Below are 25,607 nucleotides of genomic sequence, written 5' to 3' on the forward strand. Positions count from 1 at the left end.
AATAACAGGCCAGCCACCAGCACGGAGAACTGAAGCACCAGGTTTTTGCAGCTACCAGGGTTGGGAAGCATTATCCTTATCTCTGTGATCCATCAAACTGCATGTCAACCTGAGGGGAACATTCAAAGGAGTCTTCCAAGGCTTTATCACAGGAGGGTACCATTGGGCCTTACAGGGCAAACATTTCTACAGGCTGGAAAGCTTATTCAGGTTCTACTAATATCCCTCCTGGTAAAAACACTAAGGGTGATCACTGTAGTTCTAATTTCAGATTATGCTTAGTCAATAAGCATGTGTTAGGAAGAAACTTTTCATAGGACACAGGGAGGGGAAAAAAAAAGATTTGTTGCATTTTTCAACGTGAATTGAAAACAAGTTGCTTCGAGAAGGGGTATTTTATAATTGCTTCAAAAGCTATGAATTCCTTCCCTACCCTCCCTCTACCCCCAGTTCTTTTCGTTGTCTCATAACATGTGCACTAGTAAAATTAAAACTACAACTGCATGCTATGTAATATTAATAGCCTACCCACACTTAGGCACGCAGGGATTTATACAAGCAATTAAAATACACTGCATTTTCAAACATAAGTAGGTAATATCTGACGGTATAAAATGTTAAACAGCCAAAAAGTAGAATCGCTAGAAAGGAAAGGATTGAAAAATAGTGCAAACAGCTGAACTAAAAACGTGGATGTTGTTGTGGCACCTGAACAGTTTTCTCATTAAAAATGTTGAGCATGCATTCTCATAGTAAAGGTTCCATACATAAAGATCTCAGTTTGGAAGTCATGCAAATGCAACGAGATCCCTAAAAATTTAACTGACTAAAGTAAAATAAAAAATTTTAAAAACAATTCTGATATGTTGACTCTTTCTGCCCCCCTGAAAAACAGTTTTGGATTTTGCTTATAATGGTCCTTTCTGTGTCTAGCAAGCACAAACAAGGCTTCTGGCAAGGTGAAGCATGTTTGTATGTGTTTGGTCATTCCCTGCTAAAACATGTTCCCTAAAGCATGACTTAAAGCTCTGGTTAATATACAGTACAGTATTCTACATTCTGTTTCTACCAGGCACTCTCTTCACAGCTCAGTTCTAAATAAAAATGATTATTCTCAGTAAAGCTGCTGAACAAATATACTCTTTGATTCTTAATACTGAAATCCTTTGCATATATATTATATAAAACGCAAAAACCGAAATTAGAAATACAATGAAATGCCTCAGACATTTATCAGTTTGTACTTTAACTCTTCAACAGCCAGAACATAATGTGAAGATAGGTGCCTTGTAGAAACAGAATGTAGAATACTGTATATTAACCAGAGCTTTAAGACATGCTTTATGGGAAAATTTTCAAGTGTCTGTCTGAAGGAACAATAACCCATTTTCTCATTTTGGCAAACTCTAACTATATTATATTAAAGCACACCAGTATATCTGCTACCTCTTTTTGTTAGGTACTACATGCTAGACAGTACATGCTATGTTGAAAACTAGACAGCTTCTTGAGGCAGCTGTTATGTATGACACACTTTCTAACTTACTGCTTATTTTCATTTAACTGCAAATACAAACTGTTCTTCACTTATCTAAAGCTTACTTTCAAAATAAATCTGTAAAGTATCCTCCCAAGATTGCTCTTCCAAGAAATAAGATCACGTTGAATTACAATACTTATCTGAAATTTTTTGTACTTAAATCCCTTCATTACGACTGACCCAGGAGTAACTCTTTACTCTTGCTGTTCATGTCAAGATTTGCATTTTCTTCAATTTGCTTTCACTTCACTTCAACTTCTGCTTTTCTTTGATGCAACTAACTAAATAGCAGTTGGGCAAATAGAGCACCTGCTTTGCCGTTTGAAAACTAGATGGACAAACAATCCCAAATCCAGTACAAATGATCACATGGAATTTAAATTCTTGTGACTTGGACTGGCATAAGGTTAAGAAATAAAGTATTCCTCCCTCAGGGGACCAAAAAAAGTTGGTTCCCACCAGTCTCTCTCTCTTTTGGTTATATTTGCTGTCAGTTATCTTTATTCTGAAAGATTATTTTTCTGCTGCTATTTTGTTCAGAGATTGCTCCTAAATCCTTTGCTTTTCTTAGTTCCTAGAGCACTAATAATTTATTGTTAGCAATTAAATATTTCAAAGATTTGGAAAGCATACTAACTAGAATTTAAACACTGGTAACTCACTGGTAGCCAGTCAAAACACACAACAGGTAAAACAGCATGCTGCAACTGGGACACAATTTAAACTGGTGAGCTCTAAACTGGAACTAGCTTCTTTCCTTGTTGCAAAGTCCATGTAATTATTCATGTCTGGTAAAAAAAAAAAATAAGACTCCACGGCAATAGTCTAGCCATCAGGAGCAATACTACAACAACAAACCAAAGATTCCTGAGATGAAGGAAAGAAGATTTAAACGAAAAACCAGATTTTGCTTTCAAGCTTCAAAGGGGTTATTTTAAACAGTCAGTTAAAACACCCCCACAGTGTTAACACCTAAAAATGGTCTTAAATAAAAAGAGCTCAGAGTACAAATTCCACCCTAAACTTGCACTTGGGCAGAAAGCAGTTTACCACTGCAAGCAAAATCTTTCCATATTGAATTCTGAGAGGTTCCAAGCACTAGCAACTTCCATTGACTAAGGCAGAGTTGTGGGTGTTCGTTATCAATCAGGAATTGTCTCTACAAAGCTAAGACAACTGTTAATGGACAAACCCTGTTAATAATGGGGAAAGTCTGAAGAGTCTTACTCAGTCTTCTAATGAAACCAAGTTTGAAGTATGCTGGAATAAGACGTGGATAAGGACCAACGGATTTGGTCTAATGATGGCATTTTAATACAGTACTTCCGATAACACAGCACATTTTATTCTAAAAGGGCCAGATTTTTAAAGGTATTCAGGTGCCTACTGAAATTTTCAAAAAAGTGTTAGGGCAGTGTTAGGCACCACGGTGCTTTTGCAAATCTCATAAGGTGCCTAAATACCTTTTAAAACCTGGCCCAAAGTGCTTAACACACACTAATGTTTTTTGGTAAAAGCCAATAATTATCACCAAGATACTTTCACAAAGAACACACATTGTCCAGCTAAAAGGAGATATGTTTGTTGTGGGAAACAGACATTAGGTCTCTAATACCTCGGTAAATTTTTTTTTTTAAATTGACCACTGGTATAGCAATGAAGATGTGAAAAACAAAATACTCAGAGGATCACATTTGTGTACCACCTAAAATAGCTGCACAGTTTAAGCAGGGCTGCTTTTTATTCAACAGCTGTACAGTTTAACTGGTATTCATTGTATTTGAATAAACCCATCCAACTACTATAAATCAAAGATAGCTGTTAAAATTAGCTCTGTGAAAAGTAAGCTGACACACACTCCTGCTGCCCATTAAGATTTGCAGTAGAACTGCCAGTAGCACAAAAATGTTAAAAATAAATAAATAAATAAATAAAAAATCAAGCTACATATAATTTACATGTAACCTCACATTGCAGAAGGGGAAGACTAACAAAAATTTCCCCAGTACCATCTACATTAACCATGCCATCAAAGGTTCCAAAAACTGTGGCAGAGGATACTGCATTTTCTCAATATGGAAAAAGGTGTCATGGGCCAAGATATACATGAAAAACTCCTATTGATCTTTGCAAGGATCTCTCTTACTAAAACAGCCAGGTTTGTGAAAAGATACAAGTGCTTTGAAGTTATAATTAAGGGCCTTAGAAGTTCAAACAACAATCTACAGCTTTTTGCCTTTCGAAGAACTCTTGTATTACACTACCTGTTTTATTTTAATATGAAGTTTCCAGCCATCCCAGTTTAAAAAAAAAAAAAAAATTAGCAGACATTTGCTATGTGAATCTATCAAGACAGAAAGTTGTCAGCAAAAAATATATATATCAAACCACAAGAAAGATGTGAACTTCCTCTTTCATGCCTCAACCTGATGGCATATTATGGTGGTTTCAGTAACACATTTGCAATGTGAATCAGAAAATCTAATCTAGGAAGAGAACGCCATTTGGATGATACACTTAATTCTCTTTAAACCAAGCCAAATTATATGGATTTGAATGTTTGGGCGACTGCTGATTATTACATAGCTACTTTATCATCACTCAGTTTTAACTGCATAAACACTGTAATATCTCATTTTCACAAACACACTCCAGATCAAAAAAGGAGAGGACTAGAAAGAACAGGATGTGAAATGTTTTGCAGAGCTCAAAGTAATGCAGATGAAACACCATCAGTACAGAATTTTCTAATAAAACCTCTGCATTTTCCCCCACTGTCTATTTATATTAGATAGATCGATAGATCCTGTTGCTAGGATTAACCACTAATTTTCATTTAAAAACTCCACACTACAGTGAACAATATCCTTAGCTAATGTATTCTTCAAAGTGGTGTTTGTCTCAAAATCTGTTTTTGTAAGAGGGCCACATTCTGATCTATTACACTAGTGTAAATCTGAAACAACTTCATTGACTTCAATGGAGATTTTTACACTGGCATTATTGAGATTAGACTCTGGCCCACAACATAACAGAAGAATAAAAACTGACTTCTGGCAGTGACCATATCTCACTCTGTGTAGAATTAGTATTCACCTTTCCCCAACCTCCAGAAACACAGATGCTTATCCTTAGTAAGCCTAGGGCAGGCCTGCATTGTTGTTTACATTTAAATGGCCCTGCCTTTCTGTCTATGAAGTGATAAACAAAAACGTCCAGTTTGTGGTAGAATTGTGGGATTTATGGAGACTCCTCAGCATTAACCAAAAGTAGATGGAGGATAAAAGACTGTTGACACCTACTAACAAAAGTTATAACTCCCAAATCAATCTACCTCAGTGAACTAGAAGTAGGATTCTGAGTCCTAGGAGAAGAGGGCACTTCCTTCATTTTTAATTAACCTAATCAATATATTATTGGAAAACTCTATGCTAGAGTAAACGAAGGTAAAATGATGGCATTGTAGTCGGTATTGTGAAGCTCCAATCAGGATCAGGGCCTCTCTATGCAGGAACTGGATATGCAACTAGATAGCATCCCTGCCCCCCAGAGTTTATAACCTAATATAAATGAGTGATTGCAAGTTCATTAGAAAGCAAGTGGTAGGATTATTTCCTTTAGCCACCCCAAAAACTTTAAAAGCAACTTCCCCTTACACATCACATGACTGAGCATTTATGCATAAACATTCTGTCTGCAGACTGAAATTTCAAATTGGGATTTGACAATAAACCATCTAAGACAACAACTGACAGACATTAGTGCCTGTGCAGCGGAGGAAGGTGGGGGATGGACAATCAAGATAGCCCCTGTCTTGGTCCCAACAGGAGAATGGTTTCTTCGCCACATCAAGGAGAATCAGCAGTTGTTGCAATAGTCTGCAGGGCAACAGAAGAAAAGCCAAGTAGTAATGGAATGCACAAAAGGCTGATTGGAAGTAGGGTGACCAGACGGCAAGTGTGAAAAATCGGGACAGGAGGTCGGGGGGTAATAGGATCCTATATAAGAAAAAGACCCAAAAATCAGGACTGTCCCTATAAAATCAGGACATCTGGTCACCCTAATTGGAAGAGAGGGGACTGGGAGAAGAAAAGGAGCCAGTTTAAAAAAGCAGCTGCAAAAATCATGGAATCAGAGTGCGCGACCAACTTCTCAATCACTACAGCTCTGATTCAGGAAAACACTTAAGAATTTGCTTAAATGCTCTCCTGAATCAGGGCCTATGCTTGCAAGCTTAAGGTTTTGTTTGGCCTATCTAGGTACTTATGTGGCCTTTTTCACCGCTGCATCGAAAAGCCCTTCCCACAGCATTCTCTTTTTGCCTCTTTTAGACAGTAAACCCTTCAGAGCCATGATAAGTTTGTGAAGCATCTAGTAGTGAGTGATCTGATCAATTACTAATGAAACATTGTTAACAACAAGGTACCCCCTTTCCTACCACACATATCAAGGCTGCGTGTTAGCAAGGGACTAGCATATTACACACGTTTCGTGGCTCTCTCCCCTCATTTTAAAGCTTTACAGAATGATTCATGCTGGTGGTTAGCCAAACATAAAGACACTTTCCATGCTGTCCCACATAGCACAGAAAGGAGAAATTAATTGGTGAAATGCTCACAAAAAGCCTTATGTACTGGTATTACAAATCAACACAGTAGTTTTGCAGCACTACAACAACTGTAACTGTGTGTGGTTACCCCATGGAAATGGATGTGCTTTTTTACTTTTAATGAGCATTTCTATAGTCAGTTCATCAATTCAGATCAACTATTTAGAAAACCTGTTAGAAAAATGTTAGCACAAGAAGTGACATGTTTCAAAACACCAAAATGCCATTTAATGGACAACTCCATGTCATAAGCCAGCTGCACCGAAGAACACTCTGCACTGCAGGCATAAGACACTCCTCTCACCTCTTGGAAAGGTCATTTTCTGACTGCTGGAGCGGCCTGCCTGAGCTCTGGTAAAAGCTTTTCAGGAAAGAGGGGGCAGAGAAGGAAGAGGGAAGTCCACTCTCACTACCATATCGTCGTCGAGCTAAAGGCACAGGACTGAGTGCAGGGAATAAGACAAAATGGAGCAAATGTGTCTAAGTGTGCTGGTTACAACAATTCAAATACCTACAACTGTTATAAATACTGGGCCAGCTGCTGCCTTGACTTACACGGACTGTGTCCCCAACAAAGTCAATAGAATTGTACAGGATACAAGTTGGGGCAAAAAATGGCCTAAGAAATTAATCAAATTATTGCATTATGATGAAATTAAAGAGACACCAAATGAAACTAAAGTATAGACAGCCAAGAAGATCTCTTATTTCTTTAGTCTTAGTTAATCTCAACAAGACAGAGAAATACCCAGTGTTTGTAATGTACTTCAGTGGTTGTACTTTTATAGCAAAACTTGCTTTGATAAATACAATATACCAAGAAAGATTAGAGTGGGAATGAACCAGAGTAGTGAACACATTATAGTGAAATTTAAGAATAATATTTTCTCATCATATTTAAAGGTGCAAACTGTTTTCAAGAAAATTCAAGTGCAAGGTTATTGAGTAATTAAGTAGCAATTTCTACAACACCAATTTCAAAAATTTTGGAAAACTGTCTTCTTTGTAACATATATGTAGGATTTCAATCACAACACATTTCAATAATTAAGGAAAAAATAAAAACCTATTTGAAGACATATTAGAATCATTTCAGTTGCTTTGATATAAATATTTCTAGTTGATTACTCATTCTGTGACAGAAAGGAAGAACAACCTAAGATCAAGTTGTTGTGAAGCTGTTTTGATTGGAAGCTTGCTGATCATGCAACTTAAGTCAGTGACATCTTGAAGACTATTGTAAAGCAGTGAAGTCAGCAAGTCTTTAAATACTAATTGCTAAGGTTTCCTGTTTGCACACACCATCATCTTGGTCAGTGAAAAAAAAACAAAAAAAACCCCACTAAAATTATCTGCCAGACACAGGGATAACATTCTGATGAAGTCATTTCAAAGCTTCTTTTTCTTGCGGGCCCCCCCCCCACCTCTATATGAAACAGAATCAACTTGATAAGTAAGAGAGTCACTTGTGGTGTTAACCTCCTCATTTTAATAAGCACTTTGAATGGAAAAAGAATTGCTAGCATTTCACCCAACATGATTTTTTTAAATATATTTCTAAAAATGTAAACCTGTGTAAAATGTAGAGGCCACCTCAGTAGTTTGGGAAAAGAATGTTACCAGGTAAGAGGAATCAGAGTGTAGGGCAGCGGTGAGCAACCTGCAGCCCATCAGGATAATCCGCTGGTGGGCCACCAGACAGTTTGTTTACATTTGCACAGCTGCCCGCAGCTCCCAGTGGCCCTGGTTCGCCCTTCCCGGACAATGGGAGCTGAGGAAAGTGGCACGGGCCACAGGGATGTGCTGGCTGCTGTTTCCCGCAGCTCCCATTAGCCGGGAACAGCAAACCACGGCCACTGGGAACTGCGGGCAGCCATGCAAATGTAAACAAACTGTCTGGCGGCCCTCCAGTGGATTACTCTGATGGGCCGTGTGCAGCCCGCAGGCCACAGGTGGCCCACCACTGGTCTAGAGTCTGAGCAAATAAAGAAAGACTGAGTGATGTTGAGCTTGTATGCTCGCTCCTGGACATGGGGAGAGTAAAGAATTGTGGCAGCTCCTTCTGACCAAAATGAAGGAACCATGATTGTCTCCAATGGGAGCACCTTCCAACCATGCTAGCTGGAGCAAAGGTCTCCAGAGTAAAAGGAAAAGAGTTTAAAAGGGAGACATTTGGGAAAGGGCATTATGAAGACTAAAAATGCTATCCCCTCAAAAAAGTTAAATATAGCTCACAATGTGGTGGTAGTATTGAATTCTTACAACTCTTTCCTCAGGAGGTTTAACTGACCTGGTGGGAGACAAAGGAAGGCACTAGAGCCTTGCCTACATTAGAGCTCCTGCAGTGTGGCCACCTGTGAAGCTGAACTGATGGGAATTTTCCATCCCCTAAAATTCTCTAATGCAGACACAGCCAAAAAGGTTAAGTGGTTTGCCCAAGGCCACAGAGTGGAGATGAGAACTGGCTCTTTGGTTAGTTAATTATTGTCTGTGTATCAACTGGGGTACAGCAACAAGTACTTTTGCTGTAGAGAAATTTTCTGAATATAATTATTTAGAAAAATCTAAACACTGCACAAGCAGCCTATGTGAACATTAACAACTGTGGCTTAAATGCGTGGATGGGCATTATTTATATTATTCATTTCATTCTATTTTTTCTTATCAGAAAATCTCTGAAAATGCTTGTACACATTTGAATGCCCAAACTCACCTGCTCTGCTCTATAGAATTCTGTCTCAGAAGTGGAGACTTAACACTCTGGGACCTCCCGTCCTGGAAAGTAATCCTCCTCTTGGCACTGGACGTTGGATGGCTGAAAGTATGTGCACGCCTTCTAAACTGAGGAGAATCGGAGTCCTCTTCGGGAAATGGCTGCCAGACCGAGGACACGGGGGAAGCTGGAGGAGTGGCCGGAGGAGACTCCCCGGGTGAACAGTCCTGAAAGGAAATCAGATAGGAGTGACACTTTCCCCCCTGCACTGTACAACTGGTAACATAACTGAACAAATCCTACAGCTCATCAAGGGTCTGGAAGAACTAAAGCCTCTCCCCTTCTTGGTCATGGCCTATTGTATGCTAATTATCAGCTGCGCAACCAACGCCAGACATCCTTTGATAATTAGCTCTGAAATAGCAATGTCCTTTTTAAAGCAACAAAGACGGTGTACACAAAGCATTCATAGACCAGTCACTCCTCTCTTGAACACCCTTTGGCTACTAACAATTGCAACTGCTAGACTTCTAGCTTTCAGGAAATATAAAGCATGGAAAAGGATCACGGCCAAAGCTGGTTTATACTAGCTTCCTCGACATATCATGAACATATTTCCTGTACTGTCAAAGCAATATCCTGGAAAAAAAGATTATTATTACACAGCCAGATTCCAAGTAACAGCAGCAGGAAAATCAAATAATAAAAGCTGTTATGGATCCTCCTTCTCCTGGGAAAAACAATCATTCATTCAAATGTTGTGTGAGGTAAAAGGAAAGACATTAAAAACAGGAAATAAAATGAAAGTGAACAACACTGGCATTACACATGGGGTTTTCAACTACTCAAAAAAAAGATTCAAGCTTCCCTTTTATTCGGTAACAAATAATTTGTGTTTCAACATCTTTATGTACATTTTTTTTTTTTAAACAATGGTGACTGTTAGCTGGTTTTACATTCACAGTTTGAATGTGGTAAAAGCAGCTTTTTTTACTTGTGTTTTCTTTTTGTTAAAACGTTCCTCTGAAAAGTTATGAAGCAGAAGCAGACTATAAATTTCCTGGTTTAGTTTGATCACAAAAGCAAGTTAGGTGAAATTTAAAAAATAAACAGCCAGCATAAATGAAAAAGAGCCAGCTTTTCTTTAAGTTTGAGCTTTAACAATAATGTGGTTTAGAAAACTGAAATAAGATACCTACAATTGCCAGGGAGGATTATCCTCCACTGTAGATGTATCTTACTTGAACTTTGCAAAATATATTTGTTCTTTATGTGGCCACTCTGAAATCAAAGAAGGGGAGTTGCTGTGTTACTGCTTCAGCATTAGCCACAGCACATTCCAGGTTTACTTAATTTTGTTACATACCTTGTCAGAAGTAAGGCTGCTGCACCGTTCAAAGCTGTCCATGCTGCCCAGACGGCCTCGCATTCTGCTAGCTCCCTGCAGGAATGAGAGTGTTCCATTTTATCCCAAGTTTTGTTCTTCATAGTAAGATTAAATAAATTGTTTAAGAGGAGACTGGAAAAAAACAGCAGTGATCCTGCAGGTAAACAGTGAGGTGCTATAAAGGGCTATATAAAAAAGTCCACATAAAGATGCATAGTACATGCAGTTATTATCTAATTCAATCTATCCTTTGATTTCAGAGCACTAAATTCACTCACTGATTTTTTTAATTAGTATGCTATGCAATGGATTTAAATATTAAATAAAATTTATTCGCAAGGAAAAAAAACATGAAATTTTATCTTAAATTTTGATGGCATTCATGGATTATAAAATAGAAGCTATAAATGTTTGTGATTTTAATACACATGCATTACATATATTTTTACATTCCAATCCAGCATGGCTGCACCCAGAGTAAGCCTCAAATGTAAAGTCTATCACATGTTTACATCTGTATAGTACAGTTCCATCATCTCAGAGTTATATAGTGAGATTTACAGTCCATCACGCCCTCTTTCCATTATGGAAAGTGATCACTGGTCTTTTTTTCCTGCGGTGAAGAATGGAAAGATTTTGAAGTGTAAAAATCTGCTGCAAGAAGAACTGCCTGCTTCCACATCAAGGTTTTTGACAAGGAAAAATAAGCTCTCTTGGCAGAGGCAAGGAAGAATTTCTGCATTGGAAATGCTATCCCCAGAAGGGAAAAATACAACAAACTTTAGGAAGAGGCCCTGATCACAGTAAGGACCAAATAGGGATATGCTCCAAATAGGGGCATACCTATGCCTCGTCTTCCTGAAGGCAGTACGTGTAGTGATTAGCAACTTAGTTTAAACATGCAAAGTCACAAAGAGTTGTTTTGAAATCTAAACACATGACCTACTGCAATCAAAAACAATTACCAGAAATGAGATACAATTTTTTTTAATTGGATTCCTGTCCATTCAAACCCACAGAATCTCTCTCCTAATCATTAAGACGTTTCTGGGACCTGTATCCTGCCCTCATGTCTTTCTGAAAGACACTTTTCCTATTTGACAAAACATTCTATATGTTCCTCAAAATTTATCAGACTTAATTTGTTCCCCACCCGCTCAGAACCTTTAACAAAGGTAGATTCTTCTCATAAAGGGCTTCCTCTTCCATTCCCAGTCCAACAACCCTCTGGAACAACCAGACTGCACCTAATTCCCTGACTCTTCAAATCCTGTTTTGAGAATGATAGATTTATTAGAGTGGATTTGGAGTCACAGACCTACAAGTTCTACTGCGGGTCTCCCACTTTTCCCTGGGGGTAAGGGATTCCATCCTACACTTGTGTAAGGTACCTTTCTTTTCTTCTACACACCATTTACAGTTGGTGTTAGCATGATCTATTGGAGAACAGAATCATAGAACTGTAGGGCTGGAAGGGACCTCAAGGGGTTATGTAGTCCATCTCCCCTCTACAGGAGGACCAAACATATCTAGATCATCCCTGACAGGTGTTTGTCTAATCTGTTCTTAAAAGCTATCAATGATGTGGATTTCACAATCTCTTTAGGTAATCCATTCCAGCACTTAAGTATCCTTACATATAGTTAAACGTTTTTCTTAATATCTAACCTCAATCTCCCTTGCTGCAAACTAAGTCAATTACTTTTTGTCCCACCTTCAGTGAACATGGGAGAACAATTGACCACTGTCCTCTTTATAACAGCACCTTCTACTTCTTTGAAAACTTATGTCCCACCTCAGCCTTCTCATCTCTAGACTAAACATGCCCAATTATTCCATACTTTCCCCTAAGACATGTTTTCTAAACCTCTTATTTTTGTTTCTCTCCTTTGGGCTCTCTCCAATTTGTCCACATCTTTCTTAAAGTGCCATGCCCAACATTGGACACAGTCCTCCAGATGAGGCCTCACCAGTGCCAAGTAGAGCAAAACAATTACCTACTATGTCTTACATGTCTGGTTTGGCCAATGTACATGGCAGAGGGGTATTGCTGGCACATGATGGCATATATCACATGACACTCCTGTTAATACACCCAGAATGACATTGGCATTTTTTGCAACAGTGTCAAACGATCGATGACCCTCTATGACCCTCACATTCTTTTCTGCAATTCTGCTATCTATCCAGCTATAACGACTGTATTTACTGAGAATAGTCCGTGAACACTGCAAGCTTTTGGGTGAAATATACTATCAGAGTACATTATGTTACATTGTTTTATTATCTGATGGAAATGGCTATCCCTCAGCTCTTGAAGCATGCTACTTTGATACTTAATCAGACACACAACATAAAACCCATTTGCTTTCTCCCATGCTGCTTTTCACACCTGAGAGAAGCACCCCACAAACACCCACAAAACTAACTCACTATCCTTCTTCAAAACATTCCTTTTTCCTGCGATGGCTACAAAACTGTAACAGTGATTAGGCTGCTGGTGTGCTGAGACCACAGTCTATCATGCTGACCAATATTGTCTCATTGTGGTTTTTTTGTACTGCCCCATCTGATCTGACTATATTTGTCTATTATCTCATCTTATATGGAGATTGTAAGATCTTTGGGACTGTCTTCTTGTTCTGACTGTATAGCACCTAGAACAATGGGTCCTGACTGGGCCCATAGGTGCTACAGTAATACAATAATAAATAAATATTTTATAGAAATTGTTGGTAGACTTAAGGCACAGTTGCTCCTCTTGCTATACTCACAGCCGTAGGTAACGTTTTACAATGTCAACAATGTTAAGAATTGCTTCAGGTTACTTTTTCCTGCCAGAGCTTTAGTCCTGAAAACCACTCTCGGTGCCATGGATGCGCACACTACCTCCTAAAGCCGGGTTACCAACAGAAAGGAATGCTGGCCCTGAAGCATCTCTCTTCAGTGGCATATCATGTAACAGATATGAATGAAAATTCTTTATTTTAATTTAGGGAAGGGTCACGTTATGCTTTTGACATTAAAAAAAAATGACTACTATAAATATTACATTTTTGAGCCAGAGAAAAACCTTTGTTTTCTTAGTCTGGTATGTGTGCTAGGACCAAAATTCAAACTGTATTTATGAGGTTTGAGGTCAAGCACAGGTTATATTTATTTTTCTGGGATACACAGCTATGAAGCCACAGCTTGTTTTCAGTTCAGCCCTGGCAACTTTCAGAACATTTCAGCAAAGTAAGCAAATGAGAAAGACACATACTTTTGAGATTTTTATTTTTAATAAAACAAATAGGCTTCTCATTTAGGGTTAGACTGTAAACCCTCTACTGACATTAGTGAGCACTTACTCACTCAAGTAGTGCCATTGATGCCAATGAGACTATCTGGGCAAGTAGCTGTTCACAATCCTGTCCTTGTGTGTTGCTTGAGTGCTTTATAAGTATATATTTCTTAATCCATTATGACGGAGACTTTATAAGTGCATCTCTTAAAAAAAAATGAAAACTTTGCATGTACAATCAGAGGACGAAGAAGGATTTTACATTCCATGGATTTCTTGGTCTTTCTTCTTTCATGATCTACTAATCAAATATGTGAACAGATTTGAGACTACGAACATAGCAACTTTCTGAATAGAAACTTTGAATTTGTTTTTGTGACAACTGCACCAATGTCCTGTATTATCCTGGACAAATCTTACTGAATTAGGTTTAATATTTTTGGAGGTCATTGCATTAAAAATGAAAAATGTTTATGTATTGCTGTGGGATTGTATGGAATTTCTTTAGCAGGAAGACAGGATGAATGCAACCTTGGGAGACATGAGGAACTTCAAAGGATTTTTAGTGACAACCTTTGTAAACTGGATATCCTAGGAAATACCTGGGGGGTGAATCCATCCTTTTGAAGCTATGCCCTGGGGAGAAAGCTCAATTCTTTGCTAATTACCTTCTCCTGGAAACTCCAGATCAAAGACCCCTGAACTGTACAAAGGGTGGACTTAACATGTCATAAAGCTGCTTGTTCTGAGCTGAAGCTGTGATGAATGTGAAACCACAAGGCAACTCCTTGGGTGGGGGTTTTGAAAGATTGCTCTTGCCGGAGCCCATATTAGGGTTGTGTTGATCTCATGCAAGCTTATTAGCATGCATGTAGGTTCTGTTACTGTTTTTAATGTGTTTTCTCTGTAGCGCCTTTACCTTAAGAATAAAATAGGCTTGCATAGGAAGTGCTGTGTGGTAACTTATTAACTGTTGGCAATCATTCTGTTATTAGTGAACAGAAGGCAAGAGAAGATTGCTTAAGGCAGGAAACTGTTCAGCCTGGAGATACTCCAGTCAGAAGGGACAGACAGACAGACAGACAGACCCCTCCACCCAAGAGAGCTGATAGCTTGGGAGCGGGAAGCCTGAGAGTAGGTGTTCTTGCTGTACCATGGGGGGGGGGGGGGGGGGAGGTGCAGTTGATCGGAACTATGACAGTTTTCTTTCCTGGTTATAAAACTACATAAATCTTTATTTTAAAGTTTTAGTAATCAAAAGAGGACAAGTGATGTCATCCGTTTTTACATCATGGTACAATTAAATGACTTGGACTTAATAGGGCCACATTGTGTAAGACACTGTAGAAAAACCACAGAGAGAGATATGTTTCCTGCCCCAGAGAGCTTACAATCCTTTTAAAAGGTAGATGGCAAAAAAGACAAAGATAAGTTACAATTTATTATTTTTTATAATTTTTATTACAGTAGTGCCTAAAGGCCCAACCCTGGATCAGGGCCCTGTTGTGCCAGGCACTGTACATACACAACAACAAGTCCCTGTCCCAAATCCAATTAGATGCAATGTCCTTATCAATCTTGTAAGATATTACTTTTCCAATTCTTGCATTAATGAAGCCATTACTGGAAGTGCAAGGAAAGGATTCCCTGTGGACCCATTTCTAGTTTTTTTTGCAAGATGCTCTGTGACATACTGATAGTTTTTAATCTATTGTAGTTACATACATGATACATTTTTGGCACCTAAAATTTGCAGTTTTATTTGGTCTTGTAATATACTCATCATATCAGAGGATAAATGGACAAGACTGGACATGTGTAGGTCCAAACTACCATATGGATTACTTTATGCAACCCACAGACTCCAGAAAATTCATTCTGCTATATACTATGCAAGGCACTGCTTTATGTCACAATGACCATGATCAGAAGAGAGACATACTATATTCTAAATGGTGAAATAAGCCATCATGGAGAAAAATGATCTTACTTACAGAGCAATTCTCACCAGTGGTTTCTGTATCTTTAATAGACCAATTAGAAAACAGCCTACTCACTCCTTGTACCAGTGTAGTGGAAACAATTTCTCATATTGTGAGCTACAAAATGTTAATGTGCCCACATACCTGACTGAATTATGAAGTAAAGCAGGGTTTCTCAAACTGGGGTCTCCGCTTGTGTAGGGACTTTCCCTACACAAGCGGCGACCCCAGTTTGAGAAACCCTGCAGTAAAGACTACGTTTCATAATATTTATTGGGTCATTCCTAGGTTCACATTCCATCTCCAGGACATGTGTCTGTTCAATAGCAGCATCCCCTAGTGAAGCACTAAACTATCAGAGCCCAGAGTATTTCCCCTCCCCGCCCACCCTAGTCATATACTCTATGGACATTAAACATAAAAATAAAAGATTCAAAGCACAAGGCATTGCTGTCGCTGTCACTATCTGATGATATTCCTAACTGCTGAAGTTACTCAGTTCTTTCAAGGGTCATTCCCCCATACACAGGTCATGGCTTCTAGGGTGTCACAATTGCTACTTAACTTTCCAAATGTTGTCAGATTAATCTGATCCAAGAATTAATAATAGGTATGGCCCCAATTCAGCAAGGTTCTTAAACCCATGACTGACTTTAAACACAAGGACTACAATGGGCTGACTCATATGCTTGCAGTTAAGGGCTGAAGTACCTTGCTGAATTGATACCTAAGTGTCTCCCATTTGTAGTCCAACTACTTCTGATGGCCCAGGTAATACATTTAGGCATATCATCATCAGCACAATAGTTACACCTCACTAACACAGTCCATCAGGATTTACAGCCCTCAGTCCAATAACTCCTAGACCTTCCTTCCTTGTTCCTCTTTACACCTTTTCTCTCTGCTCCTAGCCTGCCTGCCATCATTCAGTTACAGCGCTTTTACCAGTCTGAGCTTAAATAGGATTTTAGAACACCACACTGTGGGGGGGAAGGGGGCTGAGGGGAGAGGAGAGAAAATACTACCATGCTATACCTTTTAGAATTATTCAACTTTTCCAATTGTTACTTTATTTTAATTGCACATTGCACCTTGGCTAACATTAATGATGAAATGAGATGCCATTCATCATTATCTGGGTACCTCTTATTGTACATAATATAGCCATAACCTTAATATTTCACAATTTTTTCAACTGATCGTGACAGAGTGCGAGCTGTAGCACCCAGGTCGCTTAGGTAATTGTGTGACAGGGAAGATTACAGGCTTAATTGGAGGCCATTAACCTGTCATGGTGAGATTGTTGACATATGGGGGCAATGATTGGGCTAATGAGGTAATTAGCTCAATAAGGGACGATATATATTTGGCAGGAAAAGACAGTTACCTTTTCCGTAACTGGTCTTCGAGGGTTAATGAATGTTGTCACAGTTCAGGGCAACTGCACCTGTATTTCCCCCAATGGTCCAGCAAGGGCAAACACTCCCAGACTTCCTGCTCCCCAGCTGTTGCCTTTCTTGGGTGGAGATCTGCATCTCACTCCTTTCTGACTGGAGTGTTTCCAAGCTGCACAGTTCCCTGCCTTCATTGTGTTATTCCCAGCACAGACCTGCTGCCCAAGCACAGTTGCTTGCTTTCTCTTCAGAGACAGTTAACAGTGTGACTGCCCACCACTGTAAGTTACCATGCCTGGTTCTTTCTTAAGGTAAAAAGTACTACCACAGAAAACATATTTAAAAACAGTAAAAGAACCTGCAATAATAAGAGCATCCCAATCGATCCTGGGCTCTGGCAGGAGCAGTCCTTCCAAATCCCATCCAAGGAATTTCCTTGTGGCTTCCAGTCCATTACAGCTTCAACTCAGAACAAGCCCCCAGCTTATGGCATCTCAGCAAGCCCAGACCTTCCAACCCTTCCTTAAGGATTGGGGCCCTCAGTGAACTAGGGATCCTGTCCGTCTGCTGGACCACAAGACGATTCCGAGCCTGTTTAAAACCAGGCTATTTATCCAAAAATCCTTTCTTTGTCAGCTGGTCCTTGGAGAATCCCATTTGAACTAATATATGCGCCAACCTCTTCAGCAGATGACTTCAAAAGGCCGATAACCAGAAGAACTATATTAGCATCCCCTTCCTCCTAGAGGAGTTGCATACAATTCCACAACAACAATGGCGTTTTTAACGTAATGGACCCCAAAAGGTATTAACCCTAAATCACTAAGTTTTAACTTAATTTAGTAAAGTTTATTCCATAAGGTTTGCCTAGGATACGCCAGGATATTGGTCAGCCTGTCACAAACGTAATGCAAAGTTACAATTAAACTACATTTTATTGTGTCTCAAAATATCTGTAAACCTTGCAAGCTTAACTTTGTGCACTACTTGCTGTTGATGGGAACTCAACCCATTTTCAGAAATATTTGCTAAAAGAGACTGTCTTTCTGCTTCTGTGCATGTGTGCTCTTCCTGCATTTAACATCAACATAATCTAGCCAAATTAAACCCATAGGAAGCAATTAAGTTTCATGCATATGATTTTAGCTTGTCTAGTTTTTAGTATAAATCTGAACTGTTGTTAAATATGAAAACAAACAAACACTGTATAATCTTATTAATGATATCTGCAAAAACTGTTGACAATGAGCTGTTAATCTTACCCTTGAGAAGATATTTTCCAGAGAACTAGTCAAGGATTTCTTGGCCTTGTTTTTCAGAATGTCGAGTTTAAACCGGCCACCACTGGCAGTGTTTTCTGGGATTGCACTGTTTGAAATGTTCTGTTGAAGTAAGCAAGAACACTTTTTAGCTTTGGTAGTACTCTGGGCAATTGAAGGCCTCTGAAAACTAAAGCTAAATCTGATCACAGAACAAGCAATGTGCCCTTTACTTAACAAATCTAGCCTATAGGACAGGGGTGGGCAAACTTTTTGGCCCAAGGGTCACATCTGGGAATAGAAATTGTATGGCAGGCCATGAATGCTCACAAAATTGCGGTTGGGGTGCGAGAGGGGGTGAGAGCTCTGGTTGGGGATGCGGCCTCCAGGGTGGGGCCAAAAATGAGGAGTTCAGAGTGCGGGAGGAGGCTCTGGGCTGGGGGGGGGGGCTCCAACTGGGGGTACGGGCTCTGGGGTGGGGCTGGAGATGAGGGGTTTGGGGTGCAGGAGGGTGCTCCGGGCTGGGATCAAGGGGTTCGGAGGGCAGGAGGGGGATCAGAGCTGGGGCAGGGGTTTGGGGTACGGAGAGAGGCTCAGGGGTGCATGCTCTGGGCGGCGCTTACGTCAAGTGGCTCCCGGAAGCAGCGGCATGTCCCTTCTCTGGCTCCTACACAGAGGTATGGCCAGGCGGCTCTGCACACTGTCCCGTCTGCAGACCCACCGCCCCTGCAGCTCCCATTGGCTGCAGTTCCCGGCCAATGGTAACTGTGGGGGCAGCGCTTGGGATGGGGGCAGCGTGCAGAGCGGAGCCCCTGGCTGCCCCTACAAGTAGGAGCCAGAGGGGGGCCATGCCACTGCTTCTGGGTCCCCCGACCCTACTTCCCAGCTGGAGTGCCAGAGGGGGGCCATGCCGCTGCTTCTGGGAGTTGCGTAGAGAGGACTCCAACCCTGCTCTCTGGCTGGAACGCCAGAGCGGGGCAAGCCCCAGACCCCACTCCCCAGCAGGAGCTCGAGGGCCGGATTAAAACGGGCTTCTAAGATCCGCCCACCCCTGGCTAACTTTGTTGTTTTGTTATTTATTTAAAAGAAAGGAAGCATATGGCCTAAAAAAGTAACGTTCTGTATATTCACCCCTGCACCACAATTATTTCTTACTGTGTTTAGGCTGGCTAAGGTTTTTCTGGTATTGCTTATATTGTACTAAAATCTGCAACAAAAATTACCTGTCTGCTTTTTCCAAGTGAACAGAAAAACAGAAAAGCAACCCCAAACATAAACTTTAATCAGACATGCCAAAGTGAATCAAAAACAGTATAGTTATGGAAAACAGATGAGTCCTCACTCATTCACAATATAAAAGGCTCAGTTTTCACTGCTGTACTGTAGCCTAGTGTTATCTAAGGTTGTATTTGAATAAAGAAAGAAAATAAAGTATAGACTGTACCAATGGTGCCTCGCCAATATGGACATGCGTCTTTTGTTTCGTTTCACACAACTGTCGCAGATGTAAGATCACAAGCTCATTTTCTTCCTGGTCACTGACAGGCTTCATTTTCTGTCAAGAATAGACAAATAAATAAAGCATCTCTTTCAATACATCATTTTTGCTTTGATTTCTGATCAGAAATACTATGGATGTTCTAAAGTTAAGCTATTCCTGATGCTCCAGATGCCAGCAATTTAGAATATGCATTGCATATACACTATCAATATCATTCAACTACTTCTAATAACAACTTGTACAAAAGTTTATGTAGCACCATACAAGCATAAAAGAAGTTTACAAGCACAATTTTCAAAAGCACCTAAGTGGCTTAGGACATGGCTTAGGCTTTGGTCCTGCCATGAGGGCAGGGGACTGGACTCTATGACCTCTCGAGGTCCCTTCCAGTACTAGAGTCTATGAATAAGTCCCATTTTCAAAAGTTGCCAGGTACTTTTGAAGAAACCATGGAGGTGCCTATCTGCACCCTTACCTCAGACTTTTAGAGGTATTTAGGCATTGCTCCAATCAGGATAACAGTGCTTAACTGACTTAGGAGCCTTTGTCTCATATAAAGTCAATGGGACATGGCTTAAGTACCCGCGTTACTTTTGAGAAAGAATTAGGCATTGCAGAGTCTCATTCTCAAAAGTGACGCAGGTACTTAGGAGCCCATGTCCCATTGACTTTAAATGAGACTTAGAATTAGGCATTGCAGAGTCTCAAAGTCTCATTTTCAAAATGAGCTCTACGTTCGTTTTGAAAACGAGACAGGCTCCTAAGTCAGTTAGACACTGCAGCATGGAGTAAAGCAATGACTAAATATCTCTAAAACGAAAATGGGACTTGGGGTAAGATTTTCATAAGTGCCAAAATGCTCTTACTCATTGCACCAATTCTTCATCTGCACATTAAATATACTTGCTTATAGAGTCCTGAAGCAGGACTGGGATCCCAGGGGTTCTGCAGGACCTACTGCCATAATAGCGGGCAGGGCCGGCTCTAGGTTTTTTGCCGCACCAAGCAAAAAAAATTTGGCTGCCCCCCGTCCCAGCCCTGGGCTCCTCGCCGCACCCCCCTTCTGCCCCAACCCTGGGCTCTCCCCCACCACCCACATCCCCTGCCCTGGGCTCTCCCCCCCCGACCCGCACCCCCCTGCCACCCCAGCCCTGGGCTCTCCCCCACACACACACCCTGCCGCCCCAGCTCTGAGCTCCCCCATACCTCCCCACCATTGCCCCCCCCCCACCCCTCCTGCCGCCCCAGCCCTGGGCTCTCCCCCCCGCCCTGCACCCTCCTTCTGCCACAGCCCTGGGTCACTGGTAACTAGCTCCCAGGGCCGGTCATTCAGCAGGAATTTTGGATGTGCACAGAACACCGACAGGATTGGTTCCCATATGGTTACAGAACTGCAGTAAAGTGGAACAATTTTCAGCTTGTGTGATTGGAGGATATCTGGATGCATATTATAAGACTGTCCTACATAAATGAGGAAAAGTTGAGGTGCCTTTATTATTCTTTTGTTCCACTCTTTCTTTCTATGGGGAATTTGCCAATGCAATATCACTGTCTTCCTTTTAAACAAACAAACAAACAAACAAAAGGCAATGGCTGTTGAAAATAGCAATTCCAGTCCTAATAACCACTGGGAAGCATTTCTTGCTCAATTTTATCCTATTTTTTCTACAGCAAGTTACAGTGGATCAGTATATTTGATTTGGGAGAAATGAAGTAACAGCTGAACAAACTGAGCTTGAGCACTCCTGAATTTTGAGGTGTTCAAATCTGGAAGGCAGGTGCTGGGGGGGGCTGTGGCTCCGCAGGGGAGCACGGCAGCATGTATGCAGCAGCGTGTCTGGCGCTGTGCGAAGCCAGACACGCTGGTATGAGTGGCACGGTAAGGGGGCTGGGGGGTTGGAGAAGGGGTAGGGAGTTCCAGGGGGGCTGTCAAGGGACAAGGATAGAGTGACCAGACAGCAAGTGTGAAAAATCGGGACGGGGATGGGGGGTAATAGAAGCCTATATAAGAAAAAGACCCCAAAACCGGGACTGTCCCTATAAAATCGGGACATCTGGTCACCCTAGACAAGGAGAAAGGGGGGTTAGATGGGTCAGGGGTTTGGGGGGGGGGGCAGTCAGGGGACAGGCAGCAGTTGGATAGGCATGGGAGTCCCAGGGGTTTGGGGTGGGGTCCTAGGGGGGAAGTTGGGGGGGTCTCAGGAGGGGGCAGTTGGGGACAAGGAGAAGGGAGGCTTAGATGGGGGTGGGGTCCCGGGAGGGGGCAATCAGGGGACAAGGACCAGTGGGGCTTAGATAGGGGGTGGAGTCCTGGGGGGGCAGTTGGGGTGGGGTCCCGGGAAGGGGCGATCAGGGAGCAGGGGGGTTGGATGGGTTGGGGTTTCTGTGGGGGGTAGTCAGAGGGGGTGGATGGTGGCAGGGTGGGGCTACCCTCCCTCCCCATGGAGTGTCCTATTTTTTGAATGGTAAAATATGGTATCCCTACTCACAGTGCAGCTCTCCATTCACAGCAGGCTGCAGCGAGAGGTCTCAGCTTCCTCACTCCCTCCCCCTCTTTCCTGTTGGTCGTGGCCAAGGGAATGCTGGGAAATGTAGTTCTTTCCCTGCTCCAGGGCTGGCTCTATAGGCAGGGAGCTAACCAAGGAACTACAGCTCCCAGAGTCCCCTGTTGGTTCTCAGCTCCCATGCTGGATCCCTGCCGCCCCTGCAAATGGGCTGCCCCAAGCACGTGCTTGCTTTGCTGGTGCCTAGAGCCGCCCCTGATAGCGGGAGTAAAATGTACTTTGCTGCAGGTGAGATTGGGTGGGCAAAAAGCCCCAGACTGCGGGACAGGAACACGATTAAAAAAAAAAAAGTAGCCTCGCTTATACGATGAGCCTCCAGAGTCAATACTCATGCGTAAATACTTCTAAGAGGAATTTTGGAACCATGTATTATTTTATCTTATACTAGAATCACTTTATCTCTAGCCTTTTTTTATTGCCCCCATCACTTCATTATTTGAACGTCTCATATACCTCACAGAACTCCGCCCCACATCACCCCACAAGATAGGGAAGTATTGTTTTCCCTATTTTACACATGAGGAACGGAAGCACAGACTGATTAAATAACTTTGCCTATGGTCACATGAGCAGTTTGTAGCAGAGTTGGGAACAGAACTGTTCCCATACCAGCACTTTCTCAAATCACTTTATTGTACTACAATAGTATACTCCAGTCTAGTTTTGAGAAATGAATTAATGTAGAGTATTAAGTCCATGCAGATGACTATAAGAAAGAAAGCCAAATACAGCTGAAAGGAAGAATGTGGGTACTTCCCAATTTAAAAATATAGTCCACTGACCACAGAAAAAGTCAGCAACCTGAGCACAAAACTTTGCACACACGCGCACATATGCTAAAAAGATGTCCAGAATATGAAAGAAGTCAAAACCTACATAGATATGTGAGGGACGCAAGAACTGCGTTGACTTTATTACCTGAACACGTTCAAAAATGTAGGCTTGCTCATTATCAGTAAGTGATGACAAGTGTCTCTGAATTACAAGTTTGGCTCTTGGTGGGTAAAGACCTTCAGGAAAAAATATATATATTAAACAGAGCCTTTGAGAACTACTAAAACTAATTTCATTCACCAGAGTACCCTATGATTCCTATCTATGCTGCTATAAAAACTACATAAATAGAATACACTTTTAAAATAAATGACAGATGAGATATTTTAGAATGCTTTCAGTTAAAAAGCTATTAACATATTTACAAAAGTACTTTTCAAATTCTATTAAAGTACAAACCTCTTACTTTGTCTACTCTTACTAGATCATACCAAGGTAAGAATTCAGTGCCTTATGGATAGGGAATCCCATCTGGGAGGGATTTGAATAGAACACAACAATGATAAGCTCTAGGACCCTGTATTGAGATGCAAAGCTGTCCCCCTTCCTCCCCAACTTGCCCCTGTCCCCATCTACTCTTCTACATTCAAGTCAGACTGCTTCCTTCTTCCCCTCAATGCTTTCTGAGTTCCAGAAGGGGGATCACTCAGGAGAAACAGTACAGGAGAAACAGTCTATCCACTCTCAGTTCCTGGACCACAGCAACTTCAGCAGCTGGGAGTAACAACTTTAGCAAAAGGTCCAGGGCACACTATGCGCTGTGAAAGCAGCAATTTTCAGAGGTTTATAACCCAACCAAAATTGGGTGGATTTTCACTTGGGAGAAGGCCCAAGACAACCTCCATGCCCCTGCTCCAAAGAATAAAAGCACTAGAGCTTCTTAACTTAAAAGGTAAGAATTTTTAACCTTGGCCAAACACCACATTTCCCCCCCAACTTCATTCTCAAGCCGCTGAACCATTTTATTTGAAATTAAAAAAAAAAAATGTTTGGACTGGTGTAGATACCCAGCATGGAGGATTTCAATCTGAATAGTTCAAGTTTGGCAGAGTTATAAGCAACTGAACATTGGGTCTTAGAAAAATTGTTAGGCCTCCCCTATAATAAATCCTTTGGTAATATGATACCCCTTGATTCTGTCTGAAGCCAACCAGCCTCAAATATATATATATATATATATATATATAACAACGCTATCCTCGGGAGCCAAAAAATCTTACCGTGTTATAGGTGAAACTGCGTTATATCGAACTTGCTTTGATCCACCAGAGTGCGCAGCCCCGCCTCCCTGGAGCGCTGCTTTACTGCGTTATATCTGAATTCGTGTTATACCTCTACCCCGATAGAACGTGACCCGATATATTAGGAGGCCCTGATTTTCAGATGGTCTATGTTCTGTACTTTTTAAAAATATTGGGCTCTCAATGTGTTTCAAGTTGGGGTATCCAAAAAGCTGAGGCATCCAAACTCATAAGTCACTTTTGAAAATCTTGGTGTTGGCTCCTTTTCACAGTCCTTCCATGCATATCAGTGGGACAAAACAGCAGCTTATGCATTTGTAGCTTTTCATTGAGAAACGGAGAATTTCCAACCAAGGTTTGCCACTTCTGAACACTCTAGTGCTTAACGCAGACATTAACTATAAAATTGTATTTCCTTGTCAAAACTTCTCATGCTTTTCACCCACCAAAGGGAACTAATAATTCTAAGTGATGATCATTTTTATTTAACAAATACAAATTGTGGCGTTTATTACAAATACCTCATACAAAAACAGACATGTTTGTGTGTGAACACACCACTACTTTTTAGTGAATAGAGCATATCATACTTGAGTATGTATGTTGGTTTCATCTGCCAGCTTATGTCATTTTTAATAACCATCCTGTCAAATATTAAAAAGCCATACTGTGGCATACTTAACTGTCGTTGAAGTCAGAGCTATGTGTGCAGATCTGAAGTCAGACACTAGCCCTAAATTCTTTATTATCCTTGTTCAATTTGATATTAACCTCATATTTTATTAACATATTTCATGTAATAGAACAAGGTAATGAAGTACATAAAGCAATCAGCCCCATGAGAAAAATCATCAACAAGATTACAAAATAAGAAAAAGAACAAACAAAAAGAAAGGCTAAAACATCAGTTCTAGCATTACTGTCCCTTCATTTACTACCATCTTTAAAACCTTCTTTACAAAAGTGTGGGTTCCAAATGTGTTCAGAGCACTATGTTGAGAATTTCTATACATGCTAAAATAATAGAGCATAAGGAAAGACAAAAATAAATATTTGAGGAAAAAGTAATATTTCTAGCAAGAGCTTTAAGGGGCTAGTTGGAAAATAATTATTGCGATAGCTACCACTTTACTCAATTTATTGGCCATTTATCATGGTCATGAGAATTTTTTTCTTCTTTAACTAAACTGAGATTCAAGCAATTAGATAGGTTTTAATTAAACCAGGGGTCGGCAACCTACGGCACGCGAGCCGATTTTGAGTGGCATGCTGCCTGCCCGGTGAGAGGAGGAGGAGGAGG

At 40.9% G+C, this 25,607-nt stretch overlaps 1 protein-coding gene across 2 annotated transcripts in view; it reads right to left on the bottom strand.

Annotated features, from left to right (window-relative positions):
• TBC1D4 (TBC1 domain family member 4) overlaps positions 1-25,607 on the bottom strand; it is a 153,916-nt gene that overhangs the window by 33,584 nt on the left and 94,725 nt on the right. Inside the window, exons 6-11 of one of the 2 annotated variants that reach the window (XM_026661184.1) lie at positions 23,151-23,242; positions 19,612-19,722; positions 18,171-18,290; positions 10,229-10,303; positions 8,863-9,089; positions 6,454-6,591 (exon numbers count right to left, since the gene is read on the bottom strand). In XM_026661184.1, coding sequence (XP_026516969.1) covers positions 6,454-6,591; positions 8,863-9,089; positions 10,229-10,303; positions 18,171-18,290; positions 19,612-19,722; positions 23,151-23,242 — 763 coding nt within the window. The remainder of the gene's footprint in view (positions 1-6,453; positions 6,592-8,862; positions 9,090-10,228; positions 10,304-18,170; positions 18,291-19,611; positions 19,723-23,150; positions 23,243-25,607) is intronic. The other variant, XM_026661087.1, reaches the window with a different exon arrangement.

The sequence above is a fragment of the Terrapene carolina genome, unplaced genomic scaffold, assembly GCF_002925995.2.
Source record: "Terrapene carolina triunguis isolate 2854851 unplaced genomic scaffold, T_m_triunguis-2.0 Scaffold21, whole genome shotgun sequence".
Lineage (NCBI taxonomy): Eukaryota > Metazoa > Chordata > Testudines > Emydidae > Terrapene > Terrapene triunguis.